A 19,554-nucleotide genomic window follows, 5' to 3' on the forward strand; every position below is an offset into this window, starting at 1 on the left:
CAAATGGGCCGCGGGTGGGAGGTTCCCCACCCCTGCTGTAGAGTATATGATAGAGGATATGATACTAAATCTATTAATTCATTTGCTTTGGGAATACCTGTGGTATTTTTAATACTTACAAAAAGCTGGGCCAAGATATCTGCTTCAGTCTTCTGTGCTTGATCCATGCCTTGTCTCTGTATGCCATTCCTTGTGCTAGCCTAGGTACAATTAAGAACAACTAGTGTTTCTGAGTTCAGTGGCAAAAGCAGGATTTCTAGAGGGGGGTTTCCAAATGCAGAACAATGCGGAACATTGGAGCAAGTGCGGGAGTCTGGGGGAGCGGCAGAAGAACCCAGTAACAAACCTCGACATTATTGTAAAAATGGTCCTTTTGTACACTGGAAACTGTATTGAATACAGTATTAATATTTAACACTATAGATTGTCTATAGTATAGGCTGTATCAAACATATAGTATAGGCTGTATTAAATCATATACAGTAAATAAGATAAGTGGTCAGGAAAAGGTTAAACATACCATAATCTATAAATAAATAAATACACAAACATAATAGAACCAGTACTGCACTTTCTAAGCACACATTCTTCCACCTCATGGTAAGGCTCCTCTCTCTTCTTCCTGGTAGCCTCCCTCTGGTCCGGTGCACTGTTTGAGGACTCAGGTTCATACACTCAGCAAACTGCATGATATGGCGGCAGCTCTTGTAATCGTATTATATACCATTGCAATTGTTGTAATAATCTGAGCCACTTGCTAAGAGGAGGGGGGGGGGGGGTTTCTGGGCAACCAGAAATACCCCCTGCGTTTGCCTATGGAGTTTACAGTCCACTTGCTGTGTATACAAAAAATAGGCAAAACAAAGATAGTTGAACATTATGACTGCATTAGACCTTGTCTAGAATTGTGATAATTAACCTTAAACATGCTGAACTTTTTTTTCTGCTGCCTTTATACATCTAGATCTGCAATAAATTACAAGTAGTACAGTTGGAGAATTGCAAAACTAAGCACCGTAGGTAATTTAGGGTAGTAATAAAGCTGTCCTTTCAACAGCACACGGGTGTATGAACCTCCTGATCCTCCAGGATATTTTGACGGACATGTATGGCCCATGTACATAAAGCACAAGGAAGAAATGGATAAAGTTCAAAAGGAAATAGGTACAAAACCTAATTGAACATATTCACACTGTATAGTCTCAGGTATTGCATGTAGGCATAGGACTAAATTTACTAAGCGGCGGCTTATGGTAGCAGGTTATTCTCTGTTGACCCTGAAATTAAAGTGGCATCAACCAATTAACTGACATGGTCACATGGCATGCAACCGCTGCCAGCTGAGCTGTCACTGACACAGTTGCATCCCATGCAACCGTGCCATCTGTGCCTACCCCGCGGTGGTTATGAAGATTTGTGATCAGCTTCTCTTGACTCTGGAAGGGATGGAGTAGTCTTATACTGCTGAATCCATATAAAATAACTATTGGCCCCCGGGGCATTATACATGCACTGTATATATAATATATACAGTATAGGATCAATTACTACTAGGGGTTGGTGCTAGGGCATCTACTGGCACCCGAGGTGGGAAGTACTGTTATAATGGGGCCTAAGGAGACATTTTTTTTTATTTAAATCCAAAAATACGTTGTAAATTGAATTTAAAACAAAAACAAATTGTGGTTAAAAATATTTTCAGTGTCAAAACCGTAGAGTATCTGCAGTTTGCAAATCCACCGCTTAGTAAATGTAGTTCATATCACTGCAGAATGCCAAGAATGTCTGCTAAATCAATTGAAAATACATCTGCCACTTTAAAAACAGATTTAATAAATGTAACCAAATACTCAGTTACAGGTGGAAATCTGTAAGTAGTAATATGATCTTTAACTTCATTTTCATAAACTCAGTTATCCCATCCTCTTATATTTCCAGCTTTATTAGGTGCATCCATTTTTCTCTGTTCCTTCTGTCTATGGGGGTCATTCCGAATTTATCGCTCGCTGCCGATTTTCGGCATTTATGCGCATGCGGATGCCCCGCAATGCGCACCCGCGACGTAAGGGTACAAAGCCCTTTGTGGTTGTGCTCAGGTTCTAGCGAAGTTTTTCTTTGCACTGACGGCCGAAAGAAGATTGACAGGAAGGGGGCGTTTCTGGGTGCCAACTGACCGTTTTCAGGGAGTGTTTGCAAAAACGCAGGCGTGTCTGAAAAAAACGCAGGCATGGCTGGGCGTTCGCTGGGCAGGTGTATGACGTCAAATCCGGACACGAATAGGCTGAAGTGATCGCAAGCGCTGAGTAGGTTCAGAGCTACTCTGAAACTGCACAAACTGTTTTTGCAGACCTCGGCTGTCCAAGCATTCGCACTTCTGGTAAGCTAAAATACACTCCCCAGTGGGCGGCGGCATTGCGTTTGCATGGCTGCTAAAACTAGCCAGCGAGCGATCAACTCGTAATGACCCCCTATATGCATAGATTTCAGGGGGTAAATGTAATTATCTGCGAGAAGCCAGAGGTGCGGGAGTTTGTGCGAGAATGCCCGTATTTTTAAAGCAACACTCATTTACAAGGCAAAGCCAGATGTTTGTTTAGTGATCAATAATTTTTTTTTAAATATATTTTGACCCTACTAGCAGTCCCTTAGCTACCTGCCCTGACTGTTCTCGGACTCTTACAAGTTTCCTGCCTCACTATAGTTCTCATTGTGAATGGGCCTGCTTGCCTTTCTCTTCTCCCACACTTCATTACCTGCTATTACACGTTGTTGCTCTGCCAAGGCAGTTTTGACCTGTGAGCTGTAAGTTTATTTCAAAGAGGGAGGGAAAGGGAGCTACTATATGCAGTCAACCGGGGATGCAGTCAATAACCGGCTGTCGGGATCCCGGCGTTCAGGAGACCAACGCCGGAAACCCTGACAGCCGTTAAAATGCAGACGCACAAAATCCCGACACCAGCAGGGTATTCCCACTCGATTGGTGGGTCCATGACACCAACCGAGTGGAAATAGAACCTGTGCAGGGTCAGATTGGCCCACAGGGGTACCAGGGAAACCACCGGTGGGCCCCACAGCCTGAGTGCCCAATCCTTCCTCTAAGGATCAGGTTCCAGACTGTGCACTTGTATTATACATGGTAGATATGTTGCATTACACTGCACTAAACTATTGTGTATTTCTAGCTGGCCCTTCATGCACCAGTACGACACTGAACCTGTGGCAAGCGAAATGAGTCACCGGGCCCGATGCGTGCAGTGCAGTGAGTGCAGTGAGCCCGCGAGGGGACTCGCTGCCTCGCAGACAGGATGCCACTGTCGGTAGAGTGACAGCTGGCATCCCGTATGCCGGAATATCATATGTATCCCGTTAACCACTGGGATATCCACTTCCACAATCTGAAACATGTAGGGGCTGATGCAGGGTGGATATTTCGGACAGTAGTGAAAGTAAGGCAGTATGGTGCACCCCTAAGTAATTAGTCAGTGGAATGCCATACAGCCCTACCACCTTAGGGCACACACTGCACCCATTATAGATATGCCACTGTGTACGCCAGACACCTGGCGTGAAGAGGAACGAGCCCCATAGCTAGATTTCTCAAGCGGCAGCCTCAGGGCCGCACATGAGTAACTGGAGGCAGCCCAGCTTCTCTCAAAGTGCTGGGTATGCTCCCATAGTGACAAAAAATGAAAGGGAGGGGGGATGTGCGGACACGGCCCTGACATGTGACCATCCAACCTTGTGACGTGTGGTAAAGTCCACAATTCATCCATTTCTACAATAAAAAAACAATTCTACTCATTTTGTATGAATTAGCAATGAGAACAGTGTGCACACCCATATGCACCTGCGCAGATTTGTGTAATTCTCCCACTAACACTTGCCAACACCTGTGTGTTCAGAACCAGTCAGGCCGTTTTAACTTAGTAGAGTAAGGTATTGTTCATGGAATTGGAAATGGAAACGCATGCAAACTGGGGAAAGTTGTATATACGTCTGAGAAAGTTGTATTATTTGCTGGTGGGCAAGTGGAATCACTGGATAATGACAGTGGAGGACTCCTGCACTAGCAATCTGCTTGTGATTGGATTTTTGCAAACGCTCCACTGATCCTGATTTTTTTGACGCTTGAAAGCAGATTATAATTTTGTAAGCACGTTTAAGACTTTCTCTTTTTAGAACTTTCTGAGTAGTGTTTTCTGTAATAGAGAGGGTTTTGTAGTTTAATTCATGCCTTTTAACATATGTTTGTTGCAGACAAAATAAATGGTTCCCAGCATGGACGCAAGTGGCACGTGTCTGTGATGTGTGAATAGTGCAAACCAGACACTTGTGCTACTGTAGCTGGATGGAACACATTATGAGCTCTGCATTTTATATATTTTTTAAATTGCCATTTTGAAAGAAAAGTTATTTTGTCAGCAGTGATGCTGGTAACAGCATTATGTCGACGGGCGATTACACATTTGTAATGTTATTGAAAGCATGTCGGTATTATAACTTTAAACATGATCACTAAGCATTGAGTTTATAAGTTATAATGCCAACACAGTTAAAAAGCTTTAAATAACATTACAGTTGTGTCGGCAATATCCAGTCGACATAATGCTGTCATATCCCCTTTGGCGTTAAGAAGGAATTCTTGCTTGAGACATTTTGCTTCCATTGGACATATTGTACTTGATGGCGTATGTCTTAAATGACCACACAGTATTAATGCTATTATTCTATCTTTTGCTTTTAGTTTTCTTAGATGGTACAGAACCAAAAGAAGAAATTCTATCTGTTGTTTATTCCGATATTATGAGATGGTGAGTAACTTTTTTTTTTTTTTTTTTTTTTTAACACTACTGTCTGAAAAGGTCTTCAACTGGAAACTGTACATGACCATTCTACACAGCTCTGAGGCTCACTGGCATGGAAACACCTTAAACCAGAGGTTCCCAAACTGTGTGCCGGGACACTTGTAGGGGTGCCATAGGTTGGTGGTCCAGGACCAATGAAAATTATTTATGGTCAATCTAATAGTCAAAACCAGTGCTGGTGGCTGCCAATCATAAAATATGTGGACAAACAGAAGCAAATCGCGTCCCTCACCACACAATTTAACTTATGGATGACATATAAACACAATTTACTTCATTTAATATTTCTTTCTAAATTTCTCAATAAGAAGCTTTTGTCCTGGAACTGCCGTGAAGAAAATTCTGATGCTCTAGGGCGCTGTGATTCCAAAAAGTTTGGGAACCACTGCCTTAAACCAACATCAAGCTGTTTAAAAACATCATGTTGTTTTCCTTTATGCTATAGAATATAATACAGACTACATACTTTTTGTGCACACAAGCTACATAGACCAGTTTAGTTGGAGTTAGGTACAATGGGGGTAATTCAGACTTGATCGTAGATGTGCTAAATTTAGCACATCTACGATCACTTTCACAGACATGCGGGGGGACGCCCAGCACAGGGCTAGTCCGCCCCGCATGTCTGGCTCTGCCCTCCCCCGCACAGGTACAAAAGCATTGCACGCCGGCGATGCTTTTGTACCTGAAGAGTAGCTCCCTACCAGCGCAGCTCCTGCAATGCACCCGCACCCCCAAAACGGCGGCCCAATGCCGCCGGCCCGCCCCCTCCCGCCCAGCGAACGCCTCTGCCTGTCTATCAGAAAGAGGTGATCGCTGGGCTGAGATGCCGATCGCATGTCTGGCATGCGCCGGCACACTGCGGCGCCTGCGCAGTTCAGACCTGATCACCCGCTGTGCGAAAATGCACAGCAGCAATCAGAGGGCTAATTCAGACCTGTTCACTCGCTAGGGGTTTTTTGCAGTCCTGCGTTCGCATAGTCGCCGCCCAAAGGGGAGTGTATTTTCGCTTTGAAGTGTGCGCACGCATGTGTGGCAGAGCTGTATAAATAGATGTTGTGCAGTCTCAGAGTAGCCCAGGACTTACTCAGCCACTGTGAACACTTCAGCCTGTCTGGGACCGGAATTGACGGCAGGAACCCTCCCTGCAAACGCATGGACACGCCTCCGTTTTAACAAACACTCCCAGAAAACAGTCAGTTGACACCCACAAACGCCTTCTTCCTGTCAATCTCCTTGCGAATACCTGTGCAAACGGATCCTTCACACACACCCATTGCTGAGCGGCAATCCGCTTTGTACCCGCACTGCGGTGCATACGCATGCGCAGTTCAGACCTGATCGCAGGCTGTATGAAAACGCAGCCTAGCAATCAGGTCTGAATTAGTCCCCAGGTCTGAATTAGCCCCACTGTGTGTATTTGTTATATTTTCCATTTTGACATACGAGCATTGAAGCGGACATGACAGCTGCACACAATGAGGTATCATTTTGTGGGCTAACTACGTGTGAAGTAAGACATTGGCCAGTTAAAATTCATGAGCCATGATTTAATTTAATGTGTAATACCCTGGTGTGGTAAGTAAGCAAATGGTGTGGGACGGGTACAGGTCAGAGTTTCCTTGGTGTGAAATGCTTCCTTAGGCAGCAGCACTTCCCTTTTCCACTCCTTGGAAGAGAGGCAAGGCTTCCCTAGATAGACAGGGAGAAAGAGAGACAATGCTTTACATAAAAGAATAACATTGTTTAATCCATAATCATTGGAGGCAGAGAAAGAAGACCTTTCATAGGGGCACTCTTATATTGAATTTGAAATGGTGTGATAAGGTAAAACTTTTAATGATATGCCAATTAAAATAAGGCAGGGAAAAAATAATTCTATGAAATATGTGTACATGCTTATAGTTGAAGATTTTTATATATTTCACCACATTACTTACAAAATGGCGCTGCTATAAGACATTAGTCTATATGGCTGTGTTAATAAATATACTTTGGGGGAGATGTACTAAGCTGTGGAGAAAAATGAAAGTTAGGTGCTGATTGGCTGATACTTTATATCAACTACTCTCTCCACTATCTCTCTCCAAGGCTTAGTACATCTGCTCCTTTGCGTGAATTTCAGCTGCTGATGTGCATTTTAGATGCTGAAGGCTGATAACTTTACACCTCCATGTTTGACCATGTTTCCGCCAGCCCTGCCATCTTACAACTGATGTTGGGATCAGTATGACTGATATGAGGTGCAGTCTAATGGTTGTGAGGGGAAACAGTGGTCTTCCTGCTCTGGCCTGGTGGGAAATTAGAATGAAATAGAGAACCTTACACCTGTAAGAGGGCTTGTTACCTTACTTATTGAACCACCCTCATATTTATAAAGGGACCCAGACCACGCACTCGCTAATGGTTAGCCAAGCCTCTGTGGTGGCTGGCCACACCCCTTAAGCATGGGTCCCTACCATTGCATTCCCTTGGTGGGCACATCATGCCCCAGTCTGACACTTTCCCATGGTGTACAAACATGGGCCTGACTGTGCAAGGAATGAGACCCCGACTGTTAGCGTCCGTGTACGCTTTAATACGGGATCCGGTCTCTAGGGCGACAATGTCTAGGGTCGACCACTATTGGTCAACAGTAAGTAGGTCGACATGGTTTCTAGGTCGACATGTACTAAGTCGACATGACAAAAGGTCGACATGAGTTTTTCACAATTTTTTTTCTTCCATTTTTATTACTTCTTCATACGTTATGATCCACATGGACTACAATTGGGAACAGAAACCTGTGCCAAGCGCAGCGGTAGCAGAGCGAGGCACCTTGCGAGGTGCCTCGCAAGGTGCCTCGCTCTGCTACCTTGCGAGGGGACACGGTGCACTAATTGGGGTTCCCGGTCATTGTAAGAAGAAAACAACACCAAAAAAACACACACAAAAAAACTCATGTAGACCTTTTTTCATGTCGACCTAGTACATGTCGACCTAGAGTCCCTGTTGACCTAGAACCCATGTTGACCTACTTAATGTCGACCAATAGTGATCAATCAAGACACTGTCGACCTGAGTCTAGTCTATCTAACATAACACACCCCTTTAATACTGCTTGGTGCATCTTTAGATGTCACCATCGGTCACAACATCAACCTATGGCAGGTGCAGATTTTCTGTCTGAGTATGGCCTCCAATGCTCAGAATCAGGCCCTGTGCAGTGGAGCAGGTTTTAATATAAATATTTATGATTGATCTCACCCAGTGCAATGGATGTTGCAGAGGTAGCTTCCCCTCAGATGCAGGCACATCAGCATCAGTGTAAACTCTATAAACTGAGCAGTCTCTGTCACTTGCTGTGCTCTCCTGTGGCTGAAGGTATCAGCAGGATCAAGCTTTGAAACTGAGCAGTCTCTGTCACTTGCTGTGCTCTCCTGTGGCTGAGGATGTCAGCAGGATCAGACTTTGAAACTGAGCAGTCCCCAGTACCTCTGTTCTGGTCCCTATTTCTCTCCCATTGCTGTGTCACTCCCTGCTGCTTACTCACCTGTCTGCGAGTTTATGCAAATCGAATACAAACTCTTTAACTTATGTACATACGTGTGGCCCTATATGCTAGAACTGATTATAAGTGCCCATGCCTGATGTTATACCGATTGGTTCATCATTATACCCACCACCTGTCGCATCATTGAAAAATGCATTATCCCTTTGACAGGTGCCATGTCTCCGCCTGACAACAGCCTCCTATACTTGTGATTGTACGTTTGGGAAAGCAGCCACTTCATTGACATGCTTGCAACTCTCCTATAATACGCTCACTGAACAACCCATTTGTATATGCACTGCTAGCCACCACCCACTCAACACCCATCACTTTTCCACCACCTTTCTGACACCATCTGTCCCAATTACAGCAGCACCTTTGTGCATACACTCTGGATCTGGAATGCATGCATCATAGGAGTTTTCAGAACTTTACGCATGCGCAGTTGCGAGTCTGGATCAGACTCTTAATGGGATATCACACATGGGGCCTGGTTCCGAGTTGGCCACAGATGTGGCTGCAGCTGCAACTTTTGCTGTAGTCATATCTGTGTCTAAATACTTGACGCCCACTTGCAGCATCTTGAGATGGTGCATTTCTATCTGGGAGTGTCTTTAGATGCACCATCAGTCGCACCATTGGAACGTGCCCCAGCCCTATGGCAGATGCAGTGTCTCCATCTGAGTATGGCATCCTGTGAGCGGTCAGCATTTTTGGACACATCGGTTATCTCCTAGGAACACCCACTAAATTCCACAGAACCTGCATCCAATTTTGTACTGTGTCTCTTAGTGGTGACAATCCGGACACATGCGTAGTGTAGCGCCGACGTATGCACAGAATTACAGCTTTGGCCGTTTGCATGCACCATCGCCACTGCATCAACCTATGAACAAGGCCCATGATTTGCTATTTCCTAATGATTTGATGAGGCTACATTCTTATTTGTTCAAAATGGGGGGGCTTCTTTCTGTAGGTGAAGCTCTACTTTCAAGATTTTGTAAACCTTAGCTGTTTCTCTGGATTTAAACATAATTATCCAGACAGTGTGGGCTTGCAGCGTCTCTAGCTGGCAGAGCAACCAGAGCACCTGGTCTAATAAGCATTATGTAGGGAACAAGAAAGCGGTTAGGAAACAAGGGAGTGATTCAAGTCAGCCCTTGGGTGGAGATTAGGACTATATAAGCCTGCTGCTACCTGTGGGTGGGATGACCAATGCTGAACCAGTTGGCAAGTGACTACTAAGGGGAACTATGTCTAGCCAGCACCACTGTGGTGCCTTACAAATGATGTTATAACACATACAATAATACTAATGACTGACATTCACATACCTCCCAACTTTTTCTTCACTCTAAATCATGCGTGACCAGAAAGGGGGCAGAGCCTCAGTGGAAAGGGGACAGAGACTCAAGGAACTCCCAGCCCAGTCACTGTAGGGGGAGTGCCAAGCATTCGCTGCCCTCAGGCTCCCCGTACACTGTGAATAGATGCCGTGCGCATGCTCACCTGCTGCTTACTCACTGCTCTACTATACAGGGCAACGGTGTATGCTCCCCCAACTCCTCCCCTCCATCACGGGACACTGTGGCTTGCAGGTTGAAGAGCATGACAGTTGGGAGGTATGCATTCATATACCATATTGTAAGCTCCTTGGAGCAGGACCCTCTTCCCTCCTGTTCTCACAGCCCTCTTCTCTTGCACTTCAGTTACAGCTCTCTCCTACTCATTGACTGTCTATGGTGGTCATTCCGAGTTGATCACTAGCTGCTTTCGTTCGCAGCACAGCGATCAGGCAAAAAAACGGCAGTTCTGCGCATGGGCGTCATACTCTTACAACGAACTATGTAGTTTTTCAGTCGCACTGCTGACCGCAGAGTGATTGACAGGAAGTGGGTGTTTCTGGGTGTCAACTGGCCGTTTTCAGGGAGTGAGTGGAAAAACGCAGGCGTGCCAGATAAAAACGCAGGTGTGGCTGGGGAAACGTAGGCATGTCTGGCAGAACGCAGGGAGTGTTACTGACGTAAAAACAGGAACTGAATAGTCTGAAGTGATCGCAAGCTAGGAGTAGGTCTGAAGCTACTCTGAAACTGCACAAAATTATTTTTTCACCGCTCTGCGATCCATTCGTTCGCACTTCTGCTAAGCTAAGATACACTCCCAGAGGGCGGCGGCTTAGCGTTTGCACGGCTGCTAAAAGCAGCTAGCGAGCGAACAACTTGGAATGAGGGCCTATATCTGCATTTCCTCCTGCTCATGACTGTTCATCTCTTCCAACGGCTGCCCGCCCCCAGTAGTATGCCAATTACTTCTTTGCTTCATGACATCTCAGCTGTATTGTGTACTGAGAACTGTGGTGCTAATTGTTACCTGTGCTCTGTTTTAGTTTTCTGTGATGTTAAGTTCTGTATACCCTGTATTGTTCTAATGTGTGTTGTATGTACAGCACTGCGAAGCACTTAAGCCATCTTATAAATAAAATAGGATTTTAATTACCTACCGGTAAATCCTTTTCTCGTAGTCCGTAGAGGATGCTGGGGTCCACATTACTACCATGGGGTATAGACTGGTCCCCTGGGAGCCTTGGGCACTTTAAGAGTTTAATAGTGTGGGCTGGCTCCTCCCTCTATGCCCCTCCTACCAGAATCAGTCTAGAAACTGTGCCCGAGGAGACGGACATACTTCAAGAGAAGGAAATACACAGATAGTGGTGAGATTCACACCAACTCACACATAACAACAGAAAAACAAGCTAACCATCTTGAAACAAGTCAGCAACGGCTGAACAACAGTACTTAACCAAGTAACAAGGCAGTATTGAACCAAGTAACAACTGCAGGAAAACGAAACGCTGGGCGGGCGCCCAGCATCTTCTACGGACTAAAAGAAAAGGATTTACCGGTAGGTAATTAAAATCCTATTTTCTCTTACGTCCTAGAGGATGCTGGGATCCACATTAGTACCATGGGGATGTACCAAAGCTCCCAGTACAGGAGGGAGAGCGTGGAGGCTCCTGTAGAACTGATTGACCAAACTTTACGTCCTTAGAGGCCAAAATATCGAACTTGTAGAACTTAGCAAACGTGTTCAATCCTGACCAAGTGGCCGCTCGGCTTAGTTGTAAAGCCGAGATACCCCGGGCAGCCGCCCAGGAAGAACCCACTTTACGAGTAGAGTGGGCTTAATGGATTTTGGACACGGCAAGCCTGCCGTAGAATAAGCATGCTGGATAGTACACCTGATCCAGCAAGAAATCGTCTGCTTAGAAGCAGGCCACCCAACCTTGTTGGGATCATAAAGGACAAACAGAGCATCTGACTTTTTGTGACAAGAAGTTCTCTTTACATAAATTTTCAAAGCCCTTACAACATCCAAGGATTTTGAAGTAATTGAGGAGTCAGTAGCCACTGGGACCACAATAGGTCGGTTGATATGAAAAGCCGATACAACCTTCGGAAGAACTTGCTGACACGTCCTGAGCTCAGCTCTGTCTTCGTGGTAAATCAAGTATGGGCTCTTGCAGCCCATAATTCTGGCACACGTCTAGCAGATGCTAAAGCCAACAGTGTGACCGCCTTCCAAGTAAGAAACTTGACATCAACCTCCTGTAAAGGCTCAAACCAATCTGACTGCAGGAACTGCAGCACCACATTAAGATCTCAAGGTGCCGTAGGAGGCACAAAGGGTGGCTGGATGTGCAAAACCCCTTTCAAGAAAGTCTGAACCTCAGGGAGGGCAGCCATTTGTTTCCAGAAGAGAATGGACAAGGCCGAAATCTGGACCTTTATGGAGCCAAAACGCAGGCCCACATCCACACCTGCTTTACTCCACTGTAGGAAACTTCTTGGATTCACACCAAGACACGTACGTTTTCCAAATGCGATGGTAATGTTTAGACGTTACTCCGTTCCTAGCCTGTATCAGGGTAGAAATAACCTTGTTCGAAATGCCTTTCTGAGCTAAGATCTGGTGTTCAACCTCCATGCCGGCAAATGTAGCCATGGTAAGTCTTGATAAGCGAATGGCCCCTGTTGCAGAAGGTTCCTTGCGAAGAGGAAGAGGCCTTTGATCTTCCAGCAGTAACTCCAGAAAATCCGCCTACTAAGCCCTTCTTGGCCAGTCCGGAGCAATGAGGATCGCTGGAACTCTTGTTCTCTTTATTAGTTTGAGAATCCTTGGGATGAGTGGAAGTGGAGGGAACGCATACACTGATTTGAACACCCACGGAGTTACCAGGGCGTCCACAGCCACTGCCTGTGGGTCTCTCGACCTGGAACAGTACCTCCGAAGCTTCTTGTTGAGGCGGGAGGCCATCATGTCTATTTGAGGTACGCCCCAAAGACCTGTCACCTCTGCGAACACCTCTGGGTGTAGGCCCCACTCTCCTGGATGGAGATCATGTCTGCTGAGAAAGTCCGCTTCCCAGTTGTCCACTCCCGGAATGAAGATTGCTGACAGTGCCACCGCGTGCTTTTCTGCCCAGAGGATGATCCTTGTTACCTCTGACATTGCCGCTCTGCTCTTCGTTCTGCCTTGTCGGTTTATGTAAGCCACCGTCGTTACATTATCCGACTGAACCTGAATGGCCTGATCTTTTAGAAGATGTGCCACTTGTAGAAGACCATTGTACACAGCCCTTAGTTCCAGAATGTTTATCGGAAGGAGGGATTCCAGACTCGACCAACTCTCCACAACCTCGGAGACTCGCATTCGTGGTTAAAAGAATCCAACTCTGAATCCCGAACCTGCAGCCCTCCAGCAGGTGAGAAGTTTGCAGCCACCAGAGGAGCGAGATTCTGGCTTTCGGCGACAGACGTATCCTCTGGTGCATGTGAAGATAAGATCCTGACCACTTGTCCAGGAGATCCAGTTGGAAGGGTCGTGCATGAAATCTTCTGTACTGTAGAGCCTCATAAGAGGCCACCATCTTCCCCAGAAGGTGAATGCACTGATGAACCGACACCCGGGCTGGCTTCAGGACATCCCGGACCATTGTTTGAATCACGAACGCTTTGTCTTCCAGTAGAAACACCCTCTGTTCTTCCGTGTCGAGGATCATCCCCAGGAAGGAGAGTCTCCTTGTTGGTGCCAAATGTGACTTTGGAAGATTCAGGGTCCATCCATGATCCTGGAGTAGTTGAATCAAGAGAGCAATGCTCTGTAACAACTTTTCCCTGGAAGGCGCTTTTATCAGCAGATCGTCCAGATAAGGAATTATGTTCACACCCTGCTTGTGGAGGAGTAGCATCATTTCCGCCATGACCTTGGTGAACACCATCGGTGCCATGGAGAGGCCAAACGGCAACACCTGGAACTGATAGTGACAGTCCAGCAGCGCAAATCTTAGATAAGCCTGATGAGGTGGCCAGATTGGAATGTGAAGGTATACATCCTCGATATCTAGGGATACCAGAAATTCCACCTCCTCCAGACCTGAGATCACCGCTCTCAGAGACTCCATCTTGAATCTGAATTACCTCAAATAAGGGTTCAATGACTTTAGGTTCAATATTGGCCTGACCGAACCATCCGGTTTCGGTACCACAAACAGGTTTGAGTAATAACCTTTGTTTGTTAAGTGAGGTGGAACTGGAACAATGACATTTGACCTTAGCAATTTTTGAATGGCTTCCTGTAGGATAGCACTTTCTGTCAGTGAAGCTGGTAAGCCCGATTTGAAGAATCTGTGAGGTGGGAGTTCTTAACTCCAGTCTGTACCCCTGGGTAACAATATCCTGTACCCAGGGATCCAGACATGAGGACGCCCAGACATGACTGAAATTTCTTAGTCTCGCTCCCACCTGCCCGATCTCCGGGCTGGGAGTTCCACTGTCATGCTGAGCATTTTGAGGAAGCAGAAACAGCTTTCTGTTCCTGGGAACCTGTTGGTGCAGGATTTTTGGATTTCACCCGACCTCCTCTAAAGAAAGTGGAAGGGGCTTTGGATCTTTTAACTTTTGCGGTCCGAAAAGGACTGCATTGTAGACGTAGAATAGGATTTCCTAGTCGTAAGTGGTTTAGAGGGAAGAAAAGTGGACTTACCCGCAGTATCCGAGGAGATCCACGCATCTAACGCTTCCCCAAACAGAGCCTGACCTGTGAAGGGTAGATTCTCCACGCTTTTCTTGGATTCAGCATCCGCAGACCATTGGCGCAGCCAGAGGCCCCTGCGTGCCAAGACAGCCATGGAAGAAGCCCTCGCATTCAGATGTTCAAGGTCCTTCATGGCCTCCACCATGAAACCTGCATAATCCTGTATGTGACGTAAAAACAATTCAATGTCGCTTCTATCCATAGAATCTAATTCCTCTAATAAGGTGCCTGACCACTTTACTATGGCCTTAGAAATCCATGCACAAGCAATAGTGGGTCTTAAAGCTACGCCATTAGCTATGTATAAAGATTTGAGTGTAGTCTCAATCTTGCAGTCAGCCGGCTCTTTTAACGCGGTTGAACCAGAGACAGGTAAAACCACCTTTTTAGACAATCTAGATACAAAAGCGTCTACTACAGGCAGGTTTTCCCACTTTTTCCTGTCCTCGGGGAAAGGAAAAGCAATGAGAACCCTCTTTGGAATCTGGAATTTTTTCTCTAGCTTTTCCCAGGATTTCTCATATAATGCGTTTAATTCTTTAGACGCAGGGAAGATAAGGGAATCTTTCTTATTGTCAGTAAAATAAGACTCCTCTACCTGCTCAGGAACCTTATCAGTAATGCGTGAAACATCCCTAATAGCCTCAATCATGAGTTGCACCCCCTTAGCAAGGGATGCCTCCCCCCCAGTATATCACCATCACCATCCCCTGAATCAGAGTCGGTATCCATGTCAACTTGCATTATCTGGGCAAGAGCATGCTTTTTAGGGTACATACCAGGGGCTTTTGATGAGGCAGTGGGAGCTGAATCCGACAAAACCTCTACAGATTGTCTTAAAACCTGTGTTTCAGTCTCATTATGAACTATCCTAGATGAAATCTGGGATATCATTCCCCGGATAGAAGCCACCCATGGGGGTTCGGATTCAGAAGCCTGGGACAGAATATTACATTCCTGAGTACATGGAATCAGAGCCGGCCGTAACCAATATGATGCCCTAGGCAAGATTTTGGCTGGTGCCCCCTAGCACCACCACTGGATCCGCCTCTGACCTTGCACCTCTTTCCCAGCACCATCACCCCTCACCCATAGCAGTCCTTATTTTGGTGTTTGTACCCCCTATATTTCTAATAGGAACAGTTCGCACATTTGGCGCTCAGCCCAAAAAGGGGTGTGTTTTTGCTGGCAAGGGGCATGGCCACACAATAGTAACCCCAATTCCAATTACGCAACACAGTACTGCAACTTTATTCACATTTGATCATGCGATAGTGTCCATAATTCATATTATATCCCACAGTAGTATCACTTTACCTTATAAATGTTACTCCTTACAGTAGTGCCCCTTATTCACATTACATCACACTGAATTGCTCCTTATTCACATTACACCATACCCTATTGCTCTTTATTCACATTAGACAACACAGTAGTGCCCTTTCTATACGCAATGCCACATAGTAGAGCACCTTATACACATAATGCCACAGAGTAATGCCCCTTACACATATGAGACACATTATTAATTTCCTTATAAACATAATGCACCTTACACATTATGACAACCTTTATTAATGCCCTTTTACACATAATGTCCCTTACACATATGCTGCACATTATTAATGCCCTTATACACATAATGACACACACAGTGCCCTTTACACATATGTTGCACATTATTAATGCATTTTTACATGACACACATAATGCTCCTTACACATATTCCGAACACTACTGCACAACAAACCCACCCGCACACAGCACTTACACTGCCACTAACACTGTGACCTCTGCCTCTGGTTGGATACAGATGTGTCATCATAAATCTTGCCTCAATGCTATGTTGGGCACCTTTTATTATGAAAATGCATCTTATTTGCATTGCTATGTGGCTAGGATGCACATGCAGCTTCTGCTGGTTAAAATGATATGCAGCATGCCTATGTACTGTGTGAGACTGTAGCTATATCTGCACATAAAATGCTACACAAAGAATATAGGCATGCCGCATATCGTTTTTTATCAGCAGAAGCTGCTGATGCCCCTAGGCATATCAAATGCCCTAGGCAATTGCCTAGTTTGCCTATGCCTATGGCCTGTTCTGCATGGAATAGATTCTTGAGGAAAAGATACACACTCTGCAGTCTCTGGATATGGGAATGTGAGACATATAAACACACACACACACACACACACACACACACACACACACACACACACACAAAAATGTAGACACAGTTTCCCCACAGAGTACCTTCAGAGAGACACAGAGGAGCTGGCCACACAGCGCCCCAGTAATTGCCTGGCGCTGACTGAAGAACCAAATAGATCAAACAGTGAAAAATAACACCGAGCAGTCGCTTCATGGGCTTGCGATCATCACCCTCAGGAGCTCAGTGTCCTGTCAGCGGAGATAGGAGCCATTAACCTCTAGGGTTGGATCCCACTCCCCCCCCCCCCCCCCCCCCACCCAAGTCCCACGAAGCAGGGAGGCTGTTGCCAGCAGCCACCCTGTACCTAACTCTATTTAAAAAAAACCCAATAAAACTAGAGAAACTAAAGAGCTCCCCTAGTGGTGACCGGCTCCACCGAGCACATTTTCTAAACTGAGTCTGGTAGGAGGGGCATAGAGGGAGGAGCCAGCCCACACTATTAAACTCTTAAAGTGCCCATGGCTCCCAAGGGACCATCTATACCCCATAGTACTAATGTGGACCCTAGCATCCTCTAGGACGTAAGAGAAATTGTAATAATAATAATATTGTTAATATAATGCTAGCCTGTTATTATAAAGTGTTTTAATATTAATTTACTCTACTTTTTGCAGTTCATCAGTGTACAACCTGAGGAGTTTTTAAGAGACTGAAGGTCTGTATAATGTAAGGAGCAAAACGCACAAGTCACGTGTAAACTTTTATACAAGAAGGTGCAAAGTTTTCAGTTACTCTTGAAGCAAGTCATAACAGAATAAGAGACAATGACACCATCAGTGTGTTAACATTATATAATATGCTATGCAACACTAAGTAACATGTAACCCATGCTTTACACAAATAGGGTTATCAATTACCAATGTATGCAATAGTATAATAAAGTATAAATGACAATAAAAGCTGTTTGTGGAACCATTTGTTTGAGGTTTTAAATCACAGAGAATTTGCTGCAGACTTTATCAGACTGCTTTGCTTCTTATACCATTCTCCCTCCACGTCATAGTTGATGAACGGATTGCGAGGCATGCCCATGGAGCTGAGATGGGGCCCCTGTCAAGGATGCCCTCTCTCCCCTCTCCTCTTCAGCCTTGCTATAGAAACTCGCCTCCATATTCTGCAGCAATGATCAAGTTTCCAGTGTGGGTACCCGTAGTATTACCGTATATATGCAGATGACATCCTTTTATACATTGCGGACCACCAATACACATCTACCTTTGATTATGCACAAGTCTGGGCAGTTTGGTAATATCTCTGGCCTATAAATGAATGCAAACAAATCAGGGGCGATGTTTCTCCATACCACCATTATTATTATTATTCCTTCCTGGTGCTCATCCTTTTCGTTCTCCTGGGCCTCATCATGTCTAGAATATCTGGGTGTTCTTTTACCTAAGAACCCAGCTCTATTATATGAAATCAATGTACAGTATCTCGGATGACCCTAATTATTACTGAGGAGCTCAGGGGTTGGAAACAACCCTCTTGTGTCATGATCCGGGTATCTGGACGCCATTTCTTACCAATCAGATGCCTCCTAAGGCTGGCTCAGCGCTCCAGGACCGGATCCCATCTGTTATCCTGATGTGCATATTCCCGCATCCTCTCCTGTCTCTCTGGACGCTGTCACAGTAACGCCTTATACATCTGGCATGGCGTCTCCCGCGGCCTCCGCCGCCGTTCCTGAGCTTCTGCATTCAGAGTGGCGATTACGTCAGCCGCGGCCTCCGCTGTGTCCGCGTGGTTGGATGTGCACCTGTCAGCCTGGCGTCTCCTGTCTCCGGTGGCCGGCGCCGCCATTACTGTTTTCCAGACCACATGGATTACAAACCAAACTTCCCTCCAAGTGTCTGCATGGGCGCAGCCATCTTGGATTCTGTCATCTGATCATATTCACCAATCTGCTGTCTGTATTATTAATTTGCATAATTGCCTAGCCAATGCCTTCCTTGCTGCAGGTATAAATAGGTTGTGCCTGAGCAAGGAAGGCGTCAGTGCTTTGGTTGTCAAACCTAGTTCCAGTTTGTCTCTCTCCTGTGATTGTCTTCCAGGTTCCAGCTCCTGTGTCAATCCTTCCACTACAGAGACCCGCACCAGCATTCCATCTGCGGTGTAGCCTGACTCTCCGATCCATTCTGGACTCACCTGTTTCCAGCTACAACAATCACCTGCTTCCAGCCCAGCTTCCAGCAGTGTACAGCTTCTCTTAAAGGGCCGGTGTACCAGCATTCCATCTGCGGTGTAGCCTGACTCTCCGATCCATTCTGGACTCACCTGTTTCCAGCTACAACAATCACCTGCTTCCAGCCCAGCTTCCAGCAGTGTACAGCTTCTCTTAAAGGGCCGGTGTCCTTTCTGCAGTTTACCTCTCTCCACCGGTCTTATTATTTCTCCGTTCTCAAATTCTACATTTCATCTATATTGCATCGCTCTCAAGCTTTATTTACTATTTAACTGGTTCCAGCCAGTATCCACTCCGTGCCAACACCTGTCTGGTTCTAACCAGTACCCACAGCAGCATTTTATCTACAGCAGTCCAGCTTTCCCTGGAACACCAGCTGGTACGACCCTGGGCTTTCCTCATTGCTACAGTTAAGCCTGGTAAGGACTTTCCAACTTGCAGATAATAAGAACTGTCTCATACCACCAGAGCTCTGTGGCCCCTGCCACCCTGTAGTACCCAGGAACTGTATTATTATTTCTCTGCTGATTTTTATGTTCTTTTACTGCTACTGTGATGCATGGAGTTTGTCATAAATAAACATCATTGACTTTTATTCCTGGTTGTCGTGGTCACGCCTTCGGGCAATTCTTCTATATGTCTAGGGGTCTGATACAACCTGCCAGG

The 19,554-nt window shown here is 45.7% G+C and overlaps 1 protein-coding gene across 8 annotated transcripts in view; it reads left to right on the plus strand.

Moving 5' to 3' along the window:
• Positions 1-18,921, plus strand: part of NMRK1 (nicotinamide riboside kinase 1) — a 183,939-nt gene extending 165,018 nt beyond the window's left edge. For 5 of the 8 annotated variants that reach the window (XM_063917358.1, XM_063916760.1, XM_063917021.1 and 2 more), the window contains exons 7-9: positions 1,058-1,164; positions 4,745-4,811; positions 17,321-17,605. In XM_063917358.1, the coding sequence (XP_063773428.1) occupies positions 1,058-1,164; positions 4,745-4,811; positions 17,321-17,351 (205 nt within the window). In that variant the 3' untranslated portion in view covers positions 17,352-17,605. Of the gene's footprint in view, positions 1-1,057; positions 1,165-4,744; positions 4,812-17,320; positions 17,606-18,757 lie in introns of those variants that run through there. The other 3 variants (XM_063917102.1, XM_063917270.1, XM_063917188.1) reach the window with 3 other exon arrangements.
• Positions 18,922-19,554: the final 633 nt, after the last annotated feature.

This window comes from Pseudophryne corroboree, chromosome 1, assembly GCF_028390025.1.
Source record: "Pseudophryne corroboree isolate aPseCor3 chromosome 1, aPseCor3.hap2, whole genome shotgun sequence".
NCBI lineage: Eukaryota > Metazoa > Chordata > Amphibia > Anura > Myobatrachidae > Pseudophryne > Pseudophryne corroboree.